We start from the raw sequence: 19823 nt of genomic DNA on the forward strand, positions 1-19823 counted from the left end.
AGAATTGGAGTAGTGAAGGAAATTTGCAATTCTGTAAGCACTGTGGAGATCCACAATAATTTAGTGGAAGTTTAAGCCAAACTTCTTTAGCAGTAACTTGCTGCTTTCAAGACCACCAAGATATTAAATTAGGAACAAGAAAGATGACTACTCCTGAAGATTGAAGTCCAATCAACATCATAAAGTTTGATTAGGACAAAGAATGAGTAAAAGATGACGGTTGAAAGGGAAATCCATAAAACAAAGTGCCTTTAGAAAACCTTAATTCATGTAGTATCATAGCCCAGTGAGAATCATGCGGTTGGCCATGAATTAACAAACTTTGTTAACAACAAAGTTTATTTTTGATATAGTAAGACTACCATACTGGAAAACACCTACCACCAAGTTTCATAAGATAGGATCTTAAAATAGATCAATACCCAAGTTTGGATAACTTGCAATTAGAAACAATAGGAAAAGAAATCGAATGAGGTTCTGCTTTATGTTTTATGAAACAAATCGCAAATCACGAATATATTTGGTTTGAATCATAGCTAGATATGTATTTTTAAGATCTAGAAAATAATCAAGTCAACCAAGTTATAGGTTCAACTGAGAGAGAAACGAGTGTTTCTCGCCACAATACTAAATATAAACTGAGAGGATGATGAGTGAGGTGTGTGAGGGATAAGAACATATGCTCAATGATTAGTATATGATTTGGATAATTTTGGGGTGGTGCACGAATAAGACTTGAGTTGAAATACTGACTCAGATTTTGAACAGAATTTGGTGTATTGGGAAAAAGATTACCATAAGGAAATCTATGTTCATCAAATACAACATTCTTGAAATGTATAGTACTCTAAGAAAATACACTCTTCTTTCGTCATTTAAAATCAAGTTATGAGGATGATAAGGTCATAAAAAAAGGAGTACGCACAACCAAATATTTTGAAAAAATAAAAATCTGGATATTTATTTAAGATAATGGAATTACAAAATTTAGAGAAGTTGTAGGAAGCCTGTTTATAAGATGTATAGTAATGGTAAAAGTATAATCTCAAAACTGTAAAGAAAGAGAAGCAAAGTGCAATAAAGTGAGACCTAAATTAACAATGTGTCCATGTTTCATTTCAACAACGCTACTTTTGATGATGTAAAGGGTCGACATTCTCCACCCCAATCAAATTGAACTAAGTTGTAACTCAACCATTGGTTTACAAGTTTGGAAAATAATCAATGTTTCATAACTAGTACAAACAGGAATTGATCTAAATTTTATTATTTAAACAAATCCCTTTTCAACAACTAATCCAGATATAACCTTAATGATTAAACATCCTCTGACAGATAACTGATTGAAAAGAATAATAAAAACTGTTTTTCAAGCCATGGATTGTATTTGTAACACAAACATTGTGGAATTATACATGGTATGCAATGTTCCTACTTAAAAGTAGAATGGCAATAGCACTAGAGTGGTAACAAAGAGTAAAGATTTATGTCATGGCAAATCTGTCTCATTAAGTTTCTCATCCTAACACACCAACTACATTTAACTCAAGCATCAAGATAAGTTAGTAAGAACAATTCCGCTTGATCCATCATTGATTTCCTCCGGGATATTTCATGTCACTAGCCTTCAGCCACGAGAGATAGAGAGCTGCAGCAACTTCCACAGGTGCAAAGGCTAATTAATTGCATAATACAACATCAAGCAACACCAAACAATTTCTTCTTGGAAGCAGAATGCCTAAAAAACACTAACAAACACCTTGCAAATGCCTACAACCCATATTGCACATGATTTTGGTGTAGACTTACCACATCAACAATGTAATCTTTTCTTTTATATCATCACTGTAAAATCAAATCTTTTTCCAGGTCCCTTCGGCCATGCCATTCGGCTACACGCGACGATTGTCAAGTGTCAAACTACTACTGCTGTCTCCGCCGACACGGTTTGGTTCCCCCACCCTGGCTGCCAAAGCCAAAACTTCAGGGGACATTTCCCAGCTTCCACTTTTTCTTCCCCAGCTAGATCGCCGAGGATGCATTCCAGCACGGTCTGTGTCATCAACTGTCGTCCTGATTTCAGGAGACAATTCGCCATCCTTTACAGCCACACGGTCATTGCTTAATTGAGCTTCAGAATCATCAATTCCAGCACCCATGTCCCATACTGTTTTTCTTCCCATTTCTATGTCCTCCCCAACTTTCCCCATGTTTTGGTTCATATAGCCTCCACCCACCGATCGAGTAGGTAATGCTGGTTCTTTTGGCACTGTTGCCCTGAAATTGTTCTTTGACGGGGGAATGCTGATGCAGAATATCTCTTTGAAATTATTCAACACTCCTTTGTTATATGGATTGGCTCGCCGATCATATCGGTACCTGAAGTTTTCATAAGTAGTCTGCAAGAGTAAAGGAGCCAACATCATGCTGTATACATCTGAAAACTAGTTTACATCTAAAGCATGTGGATTAAAAAGAGTAGTTCTTACCTGATTGGTACTAATCAAATATAAATGGAAGGCAGTGAGGCCGCCTACAAACCACATTGATATGAAGGTGTAAACTATTAACACAATGGAGGCTGGAGTTTTTATCATTGCCTTCCAAATTGTTGTCTTTTCTGCCGTCATAATTCTTACAATATAAACCCAGCAAAACGCAAAAACAAATATACAGAGTAGCGTAGTTGAGAAGACAAACATGAAGAAGAACCGATAATTACGCTGCATAACAATGTGCAAACAATTATATTCAAGAATGACACAAAGCAAAGGATAACCGAAAAGTAATCCCGAGAAAAATAAATAATGATATCGGGGAACTCATAAAAAATGAACACAAATGCAAGCTGCAAACTTAAGAAAAAATATGGCTGAAGCACCTATGAAGAAGAAAAATAGCAGAGGGGATATGGAGTCTTAATTCAGTTCCACTTTAAACTTGTTTAAATTTTTTTTTCCATAAATAGAAGTCAATGTCTGTTACAGAGTGGATATTGTTTTTGGTTTATTGGAGGCAAGGGTAGCTCTCCTCTCTAATATCAATAAATCACACATCGCTTGTCACCATTTGCAACATGTTCTGAACCAAAGAATAGGAACATTAGCCTATATTCCCTGTAAAACATTTGTCTGATCAGCTTGAGGCACAAAACCATAGAGGATACAATTTGAAGAGAAATTTTCCATGACAGGACAAAAATTTGATAGGTTCACTAGTTAAGAGAGTTCATGTTAGTTTGCATATTGGAGTTGAGAGAGCAAGAGTTAATAAGGTAGGAGTTGAATTGCCTATAAATAAGAAGGTTTGAGAATAAGAGGAGTTATCTACGAATTGGGAACTGAAGGAGATAATCTGGTCTCTTAAAAACCTAGCACTGTTTAAAGATCACCCACCAAGCTAACACTTTATTTATAGCTAGATTATATCATGAATTACCAATTATAATAAACTTGAAAGTAAAATTAAACTAAAGCTAGATTGAATTTAATAAATTTATAAAACGAGTTTTCTCAAGAGACAACATGTACAAAATGCAATTATTGTGAACAATTTCAATGAGTTCAAAGCTGACTCAGAAAAGTCTGTCACAATTAATAACGAGATAAAGCTCCTCTTCCCCCAAAACATTATGGGAATAAAAAGAAAATGAAAAAGAGAAAGAAAATACTTAGGTTGGGAGAAGAAAGATCCAACTTACCAGTCCAATACACTGCCCAACCCAAGGACAGTGATGATCAAACCTTTCCACACAATTATTACAGATCGAGCAGTGTGAGCAACGAGGAGGTCTGTAGAGCATGCAAGTATCACAATACTTGATCTTAATAGGGATGCCATTGACCTCAACCTCCTTAAAGCGAGGCAACCGCAGTTGAGGAGTCTGACCAGCACCAACATCTAGATTACTGTCCAAACCTTCTGGCTCCGGAGGATGTGCATTGCGTGGAATTATGCCTGGATCTCGGCCAGATGTAAACAAAAGAAGAACCAAGACCTGAAAAGATTGTAGCATCAGCATAGTTTAGAGAGAACATATTTTAGGTGCAAACCATGGTAAATTAGTGATATGCCTCTATCATGACATAAATACCAAACAACAAATAAGAAATAAACAAGAAGTTGATTGCTGGAAGCAAAGCATATCAATTTGGTAACTAGTGAGCCAGACATGAACATAAAGAACTAACATCTAGGTGTAGGTCTGTATCATATCAAAATTCACCTTTTGTTCGAGTTCAGCAAGTTTATGGGCTGAAAGAGCCATTGGTCCATGAGGGGCATGTGACACCTAAGGTATTGAAGGTTTATGTGCGCAAAAGAAAGAAGCGAAATCCTGAAGCTGAGGTGGCATGAGTAAGTGGAGAGGTTGTTACATAACAGAACTAGTATAGCAGAGAGGTTGTTAGATGTGAGAGAGTATTTTCTATTATTTAGTCTGATGAGGCAAAAGGGGAGAGGGTGATTATGTGATTTTCTCATTTTCTGTTATAGGAGCTATGCTCTAAGAAACTGGAGGTTTCCTCCTTTTATAGTTTCCTTTTCATTGCAAATAACATACAATTCACAGTGCCTTCATTTTCTCTGTTTTCTTTTATCGCTATATTTTTTGGTTTGTAACAACTTTCAAAATAAATTCTACACATGTAAGAAATACAATTTTCACATAGCAAAAAGCACCATTTGTACTAATTTTAGTCCTCCAAATGCTATTTTTCATTAAATTTCAAGTTTGATATGTCATTAACAACGATAGTAGAGATGGTCCACACAAACATGAATCAAACAACAATAAAATTGCATAACCCAAGTGTACTATAACATGCTACCTTACATTGCCTAAAATGAATACCGTCAAAGACAACTGCATTAATCTTACAAGATCTATCCACATTGGCTCCCTAAATCCTATAGTTATAATTTTCCAGACACAAGTCATTTAACCATGTAGGGTTGTAGATGTATTATGGTATTACCATTTCAAACCACAGTCTAAACTATTATAAGTCATTGCTGCATCTACAATCCACCACCATAAGACTAGACTATATGACATAGTAAACAATTTTCTTGATAGAAAGCCGTTATTGTTTTATACCAAGTGAATCCATTATCTAAGCTATAAGACAAATGAATAGAATCACACAAAAAGGGAAAGGTGTACAAGCATAAGATTTTGTTTTCAATGAACTACCCAAAGAAAATGGAGATTTGAAGAAACTTTGAAACACAGGGAAGCTACCTCAGAGTCCCAAAACTGCCTCTAAAAATCTTTCTTTTAAATTGCATTTCACACAGGTATGGTCATGGCCAGATTACACATGGAGTAGGCTTCTATGCGTGTGTGTGTGATGAATCTTTGATGTTTGTGCCAATAGCTTGGAGAACTTCTTTTGATAAGTTTATGGCAGAAGAAGGTGGCGCAAAGTTTTATAACAACACACTACATATGCTTTCTTTTGGTGCCTCTAATTAAAGCAAAATATACACATTCAAGGGGAAGTCTCAATCCAATAGAGTATTTGGTGCCTAAGTCCCACATTGACTAGTATAGGAAGCTTGGTAGAGCATTTAGTGCTTGGTTTTCTCCCCTTAATAGCTAGTCATTGATTTGAGAGTGAATTTCCTAAGTGTTTGAGTGTTTATCAAATGGTATCAGAGCTGATTATCGATGTCTCGGAAGAGTAGCACTCACAATAGCTATGAAACAAGTGTTTGCAAAAGTCTTCTAAAAGATTAGTATTTGCAACACTAGGAAGGATGTCCTTCCCTCCCTTAATAAACTATTGTTTTGATCCAAAAGGAGGACAACAATCCATGATGTTTGGCTTTAACCATGGACCCAACTTCATCATTACAATTAGGATGCATTTGTTCTGCTTGACTATAACTACTCTTACTTTGACAATTTTTCCAAATGAAGATATGAAACATTAAAGATGTTAAAAATATGCAGTATTTCATTGACAAATCAACCAAATCAGTTCACTTCAATCAAGTGTGAGAGGTTGAATATAGAGGAATGCTTCTAATGATTCTAATCATAGAAGATTACCAACACAGTTGAATGACATACAGAGAAAGAAAATATCGTACACGAGAGAAAAAGACTCACATAAACTGTGAACACAACAGCAACAGCCATTATGGATATCCCCCAGTGGTCAGAAAAATCATCCATCAGTTTTCTGGCAACAAAGACACAGAAAACTGCGACAGGAGCAACAATAAGAAAAATTGTCAGCGCCAGTGATCTCACATCTGGTCCAAATATGAACCTTCCCTGAAGAAAAAATTTCTGCAAGAAAATAATCAAAACAATGATTAAGCACCCTCATAGTAATAAAATGAATTGATCCTGTAACATATTTCAAATAACAATGCAATAATATTTTTCTATTCTCTATTAAGTATAGCAAACAAGCTACAAAATGAAGGTTGAACAATAAGTACATCCAGAAACCATCATTGATCATATGATGTATTTTGATTTTATTTCAAGTTATGATGAAGAGGCTCGATGGCTAGCAGTGTTTTTGATAATAAATTTGGAGAGACCATCAGAAAATTGCTGCCTCAATGATTTCCCTATACCTTACACCTATTATTTGAGTTTGCTTAAGATTAGAGAGGAAAGAGCACAGTAGTTCATAGAGTATAATGTTTTTGATTCATTGTATTTTGCTTACTTCTTAAGTATATTATAATCATCAAATAGTATAATACCACCACATCATATACTTTGACACAAACTTGCTAAAATAATATGAAAAATAAATTATTTAAACTAATTTTTGTTCTGAAAATTTAACAGATCTCCGACGACTTTCTTTCCAAACACATCCTGAAAGTGAAATGCTTGTGATTCTCCGCAGCATAATTTTAGGAGGGAATGAAACTGTGAGAAGCAACTAAAACTAGGGAAGCTAGGAATGGATCCGGATCATCTGCAGTTCAAAAACCACTGAATATGGTACAGTTAATAAGAAGACCTAGTAGGTTGTCCCTAAGATTTCTAGTACCCCATGTTATGCTTTAATATATATATATATATATATGTATGTATGTATGCATCTATCTGTCTATAAGTAAAGATTGTCTACAGTTTTTACAAAATGCCAAATCTCTGATCCCTTCCCATTTTTTCCAGAGCAAATGAAGCTTTGGAACACTTTCACTAAGACTGTAACAGTTAAGTAACACAAAAGTCCAATCAATACTCGGTTCTAACATTGTACTGGAAACAAATCAGCTTAAACCTAACACATCAATCAGAAAAAGGAGACTGGTTGATGTGGTTTCTGAGTTACCATCACTTGTCATGTCATTAACACTGCTTCAGAACCTGGTAGATATCCATCCACACAAAGTCATCCATTTTCTTTACATTAACGAGTCTCAAAGTCAGCATATAACAACTAGAACCCCTTCCAAATAGTGACACTCCAGGCCCAAAAACCCAATACCAGCACAAAGAAAAGACCACAACAACCACCAATAATAGATGAGCTACCAAAATTTGAGATGCATAAAAGCACTTGCGGAAAGGGAAAGTTTTCTGACAGCAGAACTTTGACAACCCCAATTAACAAATTCCACGAGCAATTTCCTTTTCTTAAGAAAAAACTGTGAAAATTTGACGACTTCAATATAGTTGCTTAGGTGATTTTCATGCTGCTCTGAAGTCAGAATCGGAGTTTCACTTTCCTAATCTAATTCATATTGAACTTTAATGAACTTTTATTATGACGATTACCAAGATGAAATGAAATTGTAATCTTTGATTGAAAAACAGCAGCACAAGTATTTAAAAGTACTGCATCCAAGTCTTGTTGAAGCAAATAACCAAAAATACAAGTAGGAAGTGAAACTTACATTGCTACCCTTCCAAGCTTGGTAGACCCGCAAATCGCCGGATCCTGACCCCTGATCGGAGCGCTGCGGCGGAGGCACGACGTACATGTCGTCGGGGCAGGAGTTCTCAGAAAAGCTCTCTCAGTTGCAGTGATTTCAGAAATTGAGTACCCAAAACGGGGAAGCGAAGGAGAAAAGGCCAAAACTTGAAGGGTCTCTAGGGTCGGAAATGGAGGGCCATAGGCAAATCCGGAGACCCTTTTGGACAAAGTTTCCGGCGAGTTCAACGGGTCGGGTCGGGTCAGCGACAAGGCATGAGGGGTTGGTTGGGAGGGAACAGAAGGAGGTACTGCTGTGCAATGCAATGCAAGTAAGGGTTTTTCTTTTACTTTTTTTCAATTTTTTTTCTCTCTTTTTCTCTCTCTAATGTGATGATTGTTGTGTGTTGTGAAGTGTGATGTGTTTGTGAGCTGGTTTTGGTGATTAGCACTAGCAACAGGATTCTTCCCTCTTGGACAATTACTGTGTCACTGTATGTCTAACTGTATTAGAAAACAAAGTGTAAGTTTCCAAGTAATATTTATTTTTTGTTATGTCTTTCTATTTCATTATTGGGTCAATCAATTTCTGAATTCACTAGTTTATAATTAAGATTTTTATTTCTAAATTTAGTGTTTTGATCTCCATGTTTTACAAAAAGCTATATATTATTATGATCTAATGTTTAGAGTATAACTTTGTTTTGAATTTACTTTTAGCTAGTTACAATCTTGTAATATTGCAGGGTTTGTTCTAGAAATAATTAAAATTTATTATTAGGACCCCATGAGATGGATGATTTTGGCTAGATCACAATGTGATTGATGGAGGAATGTGGTGTGGCATTGGTCCTCTCCTCTCAACTTTTCTAATAATAATAAAAAAGAAGACAGTGACCCATTTCTCCTTTTATGTGGCTGGGTGCCTTTCGGGGATATTTGGTTATTTAATATATTTTAAATTCAGCCCCAAAAACTATAATTCTGAATTATTTTTATTTCATAAATTTTATTTTCTCAAAAGTAAATTCGGGACGTACTGATTCATATCTCGAAAAATATAGAGTTAAAAATGCTCTTACTTTGTTCATCTCCGCTTCCTATTTATTTAGATTAAAAAGAAAATGGATAAAATAAAACTTATAATATGAATTATTTAAATGGATAAAATAAAAATTATAATAATAACTAGGAATTAATAATAATATTGAATTAGAAAGGTTTCGATTTCAATAATTTTATGTTAAAAGTAAGTTAATATTATTATTATAATCATAATTATTAAAATTAATGAATATTTTATATTAAATAAATTTATAACAATTAATATTTGGTAACGGTTTATTAGTCTACACTTATTTTACCTACTGTATTCTTTGCATTTTATATTTATTAACCAATTTATTTTCATTTGTATTATTTAAAAAAACTACCCATTTAAATTGGAAGTATTTTTTATTGCAAAATTTTACTTACAGTTTTTAAATAAAATAAAAATATTTTAATTTAATTTTACTTTTATGCATTTGATAGAACATACTAGACTTTCTAATATACAATTACGACAACATAAAAATTAATAAAAAATATTTTTATAATTACTTTTATGTATTTTTATACTTTTTACGCACGAAGAATAAATATTTTTTTATTAATTATTTATTTTGTTTCTATTTTTTTCTAAAAATGTTAAGTTGGTTCTATCATTTTTTCGGTCTAAATTTGGTTTCGATTTGTAAAAAATGATGTAATTTAGTCCTATTTTTTTTTTTAAAAGATGTAATTTGATCAAATTTTTAAAATTTCTTGAAATGAATTAATGATTTTCTCATCAAAATTGAAATATTTAATAATGATGGTTTGTTTTGTTAGTGTAATTAATATGATCCTAGTATCAAAGGATGATTTATTTTGGTAGTATAATTAATATAATCCTAATGTCAAATAAGGATGGTTCTTTTGTTTTGTTGGTGTAATTAATATAATTATAACGTCAATTAAATTAAGGATAGTTTGGTTTCATGGTATAATTAATATAATTCTAATGCTAAAAGATGGTTTGTATAAGGATGATTTGTTTTTTTAGTGTAATTAATATAATCCTAATATCAAAATTGAAGTATTTAATAAGAATTATTTGTTTTGTTAATTAATATAATCCTATTATCAAAGGATTATTGGTTTTGATGAAAAATCATTTATTCATTTCAAAAAATTTAACAAAAATAATTAAATTTCATCAATCTTTTAAAAATTGAGTCCAAATTACGTCAATTTCAAAAATCGAAACCAAATTTAGATTGAAAAAACTAAAGAACCATCAACTTAATTTTTTAGATGAAAAAAGAAATCAAATAAGTAATTAAACTTTTCTTTTCTATTGTAGAAACCTAATATAATACCGAGGTTAATGTAACATCCCATTTAATCAACAAACATAATTAACGGAAATGTCGCACAAGGTAACACAATAGCGCAGTCTTGGAGTTTTAAACTTAACTCCTTAAAACTCAAGGCACACCATGATGCCATAGGAAAACAAGTTATAAAGTTTAAGAGGAACATAAAGAAATCAAAAGTCAAACTGGTACATGGGCCATAGCCTTAAAGAAAAGCCCAACAAGAAAATCAAGTCCAGCCCAAATGGACTATGCAGCGAAATCCTCTCTCCCCTATTGGCCACGAGTACCTCTCGCATCTGTTCCCATCAATAAATTGATGATCATCGCAAAAGTAGAAGGGTAACGTACAAGGCATTCAAACAAGAAAGGGTAAGCTAGAGCTAAAAAGATTTCATCAATACAATCAGATATACTTTCAAAGTCCAATATACATATATCAACCAAGCATGTTATGACTTCTCAAACAATACACTAAGACTCGACTCGACTCATTCGGATACATATAACTTGGTCGGATTCAGCGGATGCTTGCACTTGTGGTGGATACCTCTGCTCACCCCCGAGCTACTCACCCCCGAGCTATGTGTTACAAGTGTTACAATGAATCAATTCTCTCACACATAAGGTTAGTCCTTAATGAGTTTCAGGTCTCTTGCTACTCTCATCACAGGAGTCAGTCCGCTCTAAGTGAGACTAACTGACTCCTTAGAGTGTCAAGAAGCAATCCTTACCTTGAATCCTTACCAAGTTATATAGATGGGGCACCACCATGGACACCCACTAACAGGGGCCATGCAATTACGTCCCGACCACTGAAGCACGACCCTGAGGATCTCACCTAGAGATCCCAAGGAATTACGCACTGACACGGACCAATCATACTCAATAAATCAAAAAGGAATTAACATGCATATACATTTATATATTATACCAGCTCTTTATAATTTCACCTATGCCCGGTAAATCCATACCCATCCGTTATTCTCAAACCATAGTTGTGAATTCCATCTCATGCCAATACCATGCCACTTTAATACCAACCATCTCATTTATTTCTCTTGCCAAGATCACACAATCACAACAATCCAATTTGTAACCATAACTTATCTCATGCATCTCATTTCGCAAGCCTCATACATTATATAGAATACAACATAAATCAAACATTTCATTTAGCCAAACTAAGAAAAACAACGCAACCCGCAACGAATCTCGCTCAAGCCAGGAGCCCTCGCTCATTCGAGAGGAGTGCCCTCGCTTAGGCGGTGGACTCTCGCTTCGGCGAGATCGCGACAGGGACGCTGGGAGGCTCTCGCATGGCTTGCTTAGGCGAGCCCTTCTTGCCTGAGCGAGACAATCCCTCACCCAAAGGTGAGGTTCCTCGCTTGGGCTAAAACAGGAGCAACATGCTAAGGCTCTCACGTGTGCTCGCTTGGGTGAGCGTCTCTCGCCTGAGCAAGATGGTGCCTCGCTCAAAACAAGAGCTTTCGCCTGAGCGAGAGCTCGAGTGCAACCCTGACCTGTTTCTGCAAGTCTCGCCTAAGCGAGACAGGCTCGCTTGGACGAGAGTGTCGGACCTCGCCACATTTCTCCCTGCCACAAACATATTTTCATGCCCAAACAAAGATACCAACCATCTTATGCATTCACCGTAGCATACAACCTCAATCAATCACGAAACAACACAGAATAACTGACTTCGCACCAAATAAACAGGAGGGTTCTAGCTTCCCTTACCTGGAATAAGCTAGTACAGTACTTCGACACCAACCACGGAACGCAGCAGCTCTAGGAAGAGGCTTAGAATTGGAAAATAGTGGAACAGATCTTGAGATTGGTTGCACTACGAAAACTCCAATTGAGACAACTCGAGATTACACTAAGAAAGGAAGAATATGAGAGTATGGGCAACTTACGTTGAGTAAAACGAGCTTCAAACGAACTTGTCCGAGACGGGAAAGCAAACCCTAGCAGAGTGACGACTGCAACTCTTAGAACGAAGGACAGATTCTGAAGTGAGTAAGAGGGTAAGGGTTAGGGCAGACTTAGGGTTTGTTTTCCCTTTGGCCAGCCCTTAGGCCCAACTCACATGGGGCAACCCTTTTAATTTAAGACAGAAAGAAATATGACATTTTAGTGGGCCTTACGGTTAACATTCTATAGTATTTTAAAATGTTTTTTTATTTATGTTTTCACGTAACTTAGAATTTTTTTTCATGTAACTTGACATAGGAAATATATTTTATATTTTTCCGTTTAACTTAACATATACTTTAAGTCAAAATTGTATTTTGTAAAATTATTTCAGTTTTAGTATACTTTCCTTAAAAAAAGAAATTATAAATAATCAACGTGAGGTAAAATATGTTTAGTTTTTAAATTTTTACAATAAATTAAAATTTATTTATGTTTCAAATTTGATGTTTCCAAAATTTAAAATGAGTAGATACGTTATACTTTTTTAATCCATAAATTGTTAGTTTAACTAGTACAAATTTAAATTTTTATAAGGAAATTTGAGATATCACTTGTCTAAATCTGGTATCTATATATAAAGGGATTCAATTTTGTATGTTTATATTTGTTTTTCAATTTTATTCTTTAAATATTTTTTAAATTAAAATAATTATATCAATTTTACTCTTTAAGTAATTGTTTCTTTAAATTTAATTAGGTTTTTTCATTTTGACTATTTTTTAAATTTAACCATTTTTTTAAATTATAAAGCTATCTACAAAATAAATAAAAACTATTTACAATTAAATTATAGAAAACATTTATATTTGATTTTATAATTATAATAATAATAATTCTATTACTTTTTATTATCACAAAAAAGTGAACACATATTTCTCTAAATATTGATAAGTGTCATTTACAATCAAATTAAAATAGCAATTCATTTAATACAAGAGTAGATTATCCGGTGGTGTGAGGTAATTTATCATCTATTACATAAAAAGTCAACACAATTTAAATATAGATAAGTATAGACAACTTAAAGTCATGTTCCAATGAATTCAATTGTAAAATCAAATTCCAAAAACATCTACAGAAACATAAATTAAAATGAATAGTAAACTAAAGTCGGTTGTTTGGGGTTGTAAAGAGTGCTAAAAGAATGAAAATAAACAATTATAAAAGCATTGATTCTCAAATTCATTCATAGTTGATTCCTTCGTCAATTATCATATAATTATCATTCATTCAATTTCTAAACAAAATTAAATTATTCAAACAAGCGTTAATAAATTCATTAAGCATATCACTCGTCTCCAAGCATTTACGTATGAGATTTTTATTGTTTTACCTCTTAAAGTAAGCAAACGAGATTTTTATAATTAGTTAGACAAGTGTATTTATTCTTGTAAAACCCTGTAAAATCTTTTTTCTTTTCCAAATAATCCCAAATTTCCAAGCCTTTTGTTTTGAAAAAAAGAGAAGCAGAAACCTTTTCTTCCTTTCTCTCAACTTCATCTCCTCCATCTCCATCTTTGAACCTCCACTCCTCACTCTCTATTTGTTCGTTTGTAAAACCGAGACCGTAGGGTCGTTTCTCACAACAAGGCCTTTGATTCCTACTGATCTGTATAAGTTGTAGTTTTATTTTTTTAAATGACTAACCAATTTGAATATGTGTTGTTAAGTTATTGTGTAAATTACTTGGGATTATATGAATGTGTGGGGATGATATGAACTTTTAGGATACACTAATGTATAAAACTATGAATTGAGAATGATAAATGGATTTTCATGGGAAAATCCTTTTAAAGTATGTGTGCCTTGATGTAGGGACTCAAAATTTGGAAGTTTATCCTAACACTTTACTAATCATTCAAACTCATGTGGAAGAGAATGAATTAAGAGTTCAGAATAGCAAGAGGTCCTGGTTAGAAAAATCATTTGTAGTTCTAGAAACCTGTATAAGATTAAGCTTGTGGGTGGAGGTTATCTATCACCAGTGCCAAAACTTCCAAGTAGTTCTACCTCAATGTTTATCATCCAGATAACTGAGTCTAATGAGTCTTTTACGATGTGGCTTGTTGCTTATAATAGTGTGAATTACTTAAGCTTCCTAATATGATTTGATTTATGATTTATGGTTTGTTAGTTCTTTAGTTTTGCTTTCATTGATAAGTTGTATCTTTTGAAAAACTCTTGTAAGGTTTATTTGTTGCCATTTTTGGCTAGAGTTTTAGATTGTGATAGTATACTAGTTTTATGTTTATGTCTTGGATAATTGTAATATGAACTCCTAATTTATGGTTATCTATTTGAAGTATAAAATCTGTGATGTTTTTCTTAAGTACATTTACTCTATTAAATGGGATGTTACAATTCTTTTGTTCATTCATAGTTGATTCCTTCATCGCTTACCATATAATTATCATTCATTCAATTTCCAAACATAGTCAATTTAGTCAAACAAGTAGTAATAAATTCATTCAATTTCTTTTTCCTCTTGAACTAAGCAAACAATAGATTGTTAGAATTAAGCAAACTAACAAAAGCTTCAACGAAAGAACGTAATTGAATTATCAACAAGTGTTAAAAACAATTCCAATAACAAAAATTGGAATTGAAAAAGAACAGATGGTCTAAGCACACTTTGTTATAAAAATAGTAAGAACGAACCTGATTTGCCAAAAACCTCAAAATTCATTGTAAACTCACAAGAGAATCAAACCAAAGAGGTTTATCCTTCCATGCAAAAAGATAAAAAAAAGAATTGCATAAAAGAAAATAGAAAAAAGTAGTGTTGTGAGTGTAGAGCGGAGGGTGGTGATATGTCTTTATGAAACTCTTTGAATATAATCTCTACAACTTTAAATTAGTTCACATTTGATTATGCACAATTTGCATTATCATGTGTGTATCTTCATCTTTTTGGCATAAGACATTTATATGGAAAGTTCTGATATAATCCTTAAAATGATCCTACCTTTTTTTTTGCTTAAGAAAACAAATCAAACAACATCGTAGATATGACTACAAAATCACAATTGAGCATAATCATTTGTTACCATATTTGAATTTTGCAAGTTTCCTAAATAAGGTCATTCAATTCAAACTATCAAATTAAGTAAACTACTAACTCGTCCATAGCCCCCTTAGACTACTTATCATTATATTGGATATAGATGTGTGTAACCTCACTTATTCCCCAGTTGCATAAAACACAAGTTAGAACATTCAGAGAGCATCCATACATTCAAATATATGAGTTACTTACACTAAAAAACTCATAAAACAAACATTTCCTTAGTTCATCTAGTGAGGCTTAACAAATTTAGACCATCTAACATCTATCAAGGCTAAAAACTTATTTTGATCAATAATTTTAGTTTTGGTTTAGATAAACCCAATTAGGAAAAGTAGAATTAAAATAGTGGATTCGATCTCAAATATTATCCAAGAAAGTTAAGATTAAATGCTCTAAATGTGATTACAAATGTAATCATCAAATACATGATAACAGATGTAATCATCAAATACAAAGTCGAGAAAAAAGTTGTTGCAAATCATTTTCTTTATGTTGAGAGACTTCACTTAGACTTTTCCTTTTCCAGGCTTCGTTTGTTCACACATGAACATGTATATGTATTAAACACTTATCTCTTCTTTATTAAAATCTTAATAATTGACATGACTTATCAAACCTTGGTAAAAGAGCTTTTAACCAAATTGGAGCAAAGCATATAAGCATTCTAGAGTTAACATGGGGCACATCAGAATGTGCATTAGCATGAAGAAACTTCAATGCATTTTTCAAGAAATCTTCGACATTGACTTCTGTTTTGTGAGATCTTCTTAGTAGATGTAAAGATGAGAACATTTTTTGCAATTCAAAATAAGGTCATGAATATTTTCGTTAGGTACAATGTTAGCTCCAAATGTTGTGTGCATACATATCGTCTTATGAGACATTCAGTTATCAAATGAAACTAAAGAGAATATGTGTGTTGTATTGTCTAACAAGTGAAACACACTATGTTTCACATTATTTTTCTTGTAAAACTTGTGTCTTATAAATAAAGTATTTTCATGATTTTTACAACAATTAATAAAAAATGTTAGGATGTCTTTGATTATATTCTAGCTTTAATGTTATCATTGGAAGTGTGCTTATTGCAAAATAGGCTTTAAACTTGGTACACAATGTTTGAAATGAATTGAAGAAGTTGGCAAATGGTGACATAATACCATTGCAAATGGTGATATTCTAGCCGATTGTAATGTTATTGTTAAAAATTAAACTAACTTGTGTCATGAATTTTCACGTGCTTATGAAGATTAGTTGATCCATTTTATCTATTTTAAAGAGTCTTCCATATATAGGGAGAAGGTTGTTGGCATGATATCTTCCGTTAAAGGATGAGAGGTGTCAACTTATTGATGTTTTATGTTTGATTTAGTGAGATGACCAAGGTTGTTATTTCCCGAATGACACTAGTGAATGCTTAGTAATTACATTTCACCATCAAAACTCTTTCATCTTAGTGTCAACCATTATGGGTTGTTTTGTATGGTGCTCGATATTTTTTCAAGTAGCATCAACTTAATGATCAACTTATTTTATATGAGATTCAACTACAAGTAGCTTTTTCATTTCCATTACATTGTAGTTTCTAAACTGAGATTTTTATTTTATTATATAATTTGAAGTTTGGTCTAATGATTTTGTAGGACAAGCTTCATATCACTGACCAACGTTTGTTGCATTACTAATGATTGAGTTGCCAACTACAACCTATGTTATCCTTGCTTTTTTGTTGTATGTATAGTTTTAACTCTAGTTTATATGGTTGCATCACTCTCTTACCTTAATTCTTTTGTGTTTGTTTAGAGGTTGTTTATTATGGAAAATGTGTCAATCTTATCATCACATGAATAGGAAATGATAATATGGTTTCTACACTAATGCAGTAAAAGGGCTTTGGCACTCATTCTTTTTCTCGCTATTATACTTCGATTTTAGAACTGAAGCAAATCCAGACAAAGTAAAAAAGAGATGGTTTAGGCTTTTATTCTTGATCAAAGCCTAGAATTCAAGAATAGGCTTTGGTTAGTAAGACATCTAAAGCCTGAAACGATTAAAAAAAGTAATAGGTTTCGGGTAAACGCGAGCAAGAACGCGAGAGACCAAGATCAACCACTCAAACGGGAACCAACAACCAAGACAACAATAATGTTGTGATGTACCAAACGTAACATATCAAGACCAACACAAACCTACAATGTTGCAACACCTCAACCGGAAAAGATGACAATGGCCACCAAAATGCAACGACGACACCAAAATGAGAAGAAAAACAATATTAGGAGTAGTAAGACAATAATAAGAATAAAATGAAGAGATAAATGAGAATGAAAAGGAAGATAAATGATAATGAAGACAAAAACGAACCTCAACAAAGGCTATAATGGAGGAAAATTCAAAATTATAGTGACGGAGGAGAAGAATACAACGATTTTATGCAATATGACCTTTCAAAGGTTGTAAGAATTCACAAATTTATCCTATGCACCGAAGCCTATACTTTGACATTCAGTAAAGCCTTTTAAAGACTGAAACCTATAGTTGTGCAAATATTTTCAAAAATGTGACTGCGTCATTATAGGCTTCGGTTCTTTCTTTAAAGGATTTAAGTTTATATTCATGCAGTTAAGGTATATGTTTTGGTTATCCTTGGACCACTACTTATAGTTGTGCAAATATTTTCATAAATGTCACTACCAACACCCAATTTCGTCCGACTAAATAAATAATAGAATAAATAATAATAAGTTGTTTTTTCAAATAAAATAAAATAAAAAAGTAAATAAGTTTTTTCTTTGGTTTTTCTTTGTCTAAATAATAATAATAATAAATAAATAAATAAAAAGAAAAAAAGAGACTGTTTTAATCTTTTATGTATTTTCTTTTGAGGCTTTGTTTCTATTTTAGCCCAAAATACTCTATACATCCACACTTTTTTTTTTTTGCAACTAACAACAACCCAAAATTTTATATCCTCACCCCCGCTCTATGCTTTGTCATTTATGCTCCAAATCAATAAGTTAATGATGAGATACTTTTTTTAAGAAGCAGAATATGTTCTAATGTTTAGGATCATTTTTTCCCAAGAATAATTTATTTTGTGCTCTGATTTGATGACACCTTTTTTTTTCAGATGAGGAAATAACAATATGTTTCTCAAGAATATATTTTTTTCTAATTATAATTAATTTTCTTGATCACCTTTGATTTTATGCTCTATTTTTTTGTGTGATTTGATTCCCATAATGTGATAATATTAAGACCAATTCTTGCCTTTTAAGATTCGTTGTAATTAAGATGGACCTTTTTATGAGATTTCTTTAGATTTATATTGTTGTGTATATAAACCCATCAAGCAAAAGGAATAAGGAATTTTTTTTACCGCTCTTAAAAACCCAAAACCCACGGTTCACCTTTCTCTTGAGTTCTTTTCCATAAACTTAAGCACCAAAAACCCACTCCTTCACTTCCGAAATTACTCATTCAGCCACCCCACCTAGCTGTCAGCTTCATCGAGACGTTTGTTTTTGTGACAAATTTCGTTTGGTGCAATCCTTCCGGGGAAGAGTATTGATAAGATTGTATTAATCTTTATTTGCGTTGAGAATGATTGATTTTGGTCTTCGATGTTTTTACAACAGTTGTTAGTGCATACATGGTTTTTCCAAGCCTATAACCATTTAATCATTTGTTTTATTATTTAAAACTCTTTAAATCTAAAAGCTTGATTGGATTCAAAGCGTAATGGCAGTTTTGAAAAAGTGGTGCAGGTTTAGTTGTACATTCTAATTCAATCAAAATGATGATAAATAGGTGGGTCCCATTTTTTAAGTATATATTTGTATATCGTTCATATATTTGAGAAAGAATCATACATTGATGTGACATGCTTTATTTTCAATGTTTGATCATTACAACAAGATACCCCTAGTAGTTAATATTACTGTCCAAAGACTTGATATTGATGGTGCATTAGGTGTCTTGAGATGGGTTAAACCATTATTTGAATATATTTATAATTATTTATTTTCATGATGTGAGCTTAATTATTTTATTTCTCTTGCTCTAAATACAATGATTGCTTATATATCTGCTATTTTGAATTCATTTAAGAACTGGAAAAGGAATGTGGAAATTGTTCTTGGTTGCATAAGTCTAAAGCAAGGTCTTACTATGGTCTTCTCAGAGGTCAATTTAGCTTCAGTACCCACAAACATGTGGTGGTTAGATTCTGGTGCAACTTCTAACATTAGTGTTTCAATGAAGGGTTGCATAAGCTACCAAAAGCCAATTGATTATGAAAGATGGATATACGTTGGAGATGGAAAATCGGTGGAGGTGGATGCTATAGGGAATTTTAGATTATTATTGTGCACTAGATTTTATTTGGATTTGAAAGAAACCTTTGTTGTGTCATCATTTAGACGCAATTTGGTTTTAGTTTCCTATTTGGACAAATTTGTGTTCATTTGGAAACAATTAATTTAG

The 19823-nt window shown here is 32.9% G+C and overlaps 1 protein-coding gene across 1 annotated transcript; it reads right to left on the minus strand.

Moving 5' to 3' along the window:
* Window positions 1–1343: 1343 nt before the first annotated feature.
* On the minus strand, window positions 1344–8319 carry LOC114184861 (probable protein S-acyltransferase 7). The gene is made up of 5 exons (XM_028072215.1): window positions 7876–8319; window positions 6116–6298; window positions 3701–3997; window positions 2490–2723; window positions 1344–2399 (listed from the first exon to the last, which is right to left on the minus strand). The coding sequence occupies exons 1-5, from the start codon at window positions 7960–7962 to the stop codon at window positions 1893–1895; spliced, it is 1308 nt and encodes a 435-aa protein (XP_027928016.1). The 5' UTR covers window positions 7963–8319; the 3' UTR covers window positions 1344–1892.
* Between the last annotated feature and the right edge of the window lie 11504 nt (window positions 8320–19823).

Source organism: Vigna unguiculata, chromosome 1, assembly GCF_004118075.2.
Source record: "Vigna unguiculata cultivar IT97K-499-35 chromosome 1, ASM411807v1, whole genome shotgun sequence".
Lineage (NCBI taxonomy): Eukaryota > Viridiplantae > Streptophyta > Magnoliopsida > Fabales > Fabaceae > Vigna > Vigna unguiculata.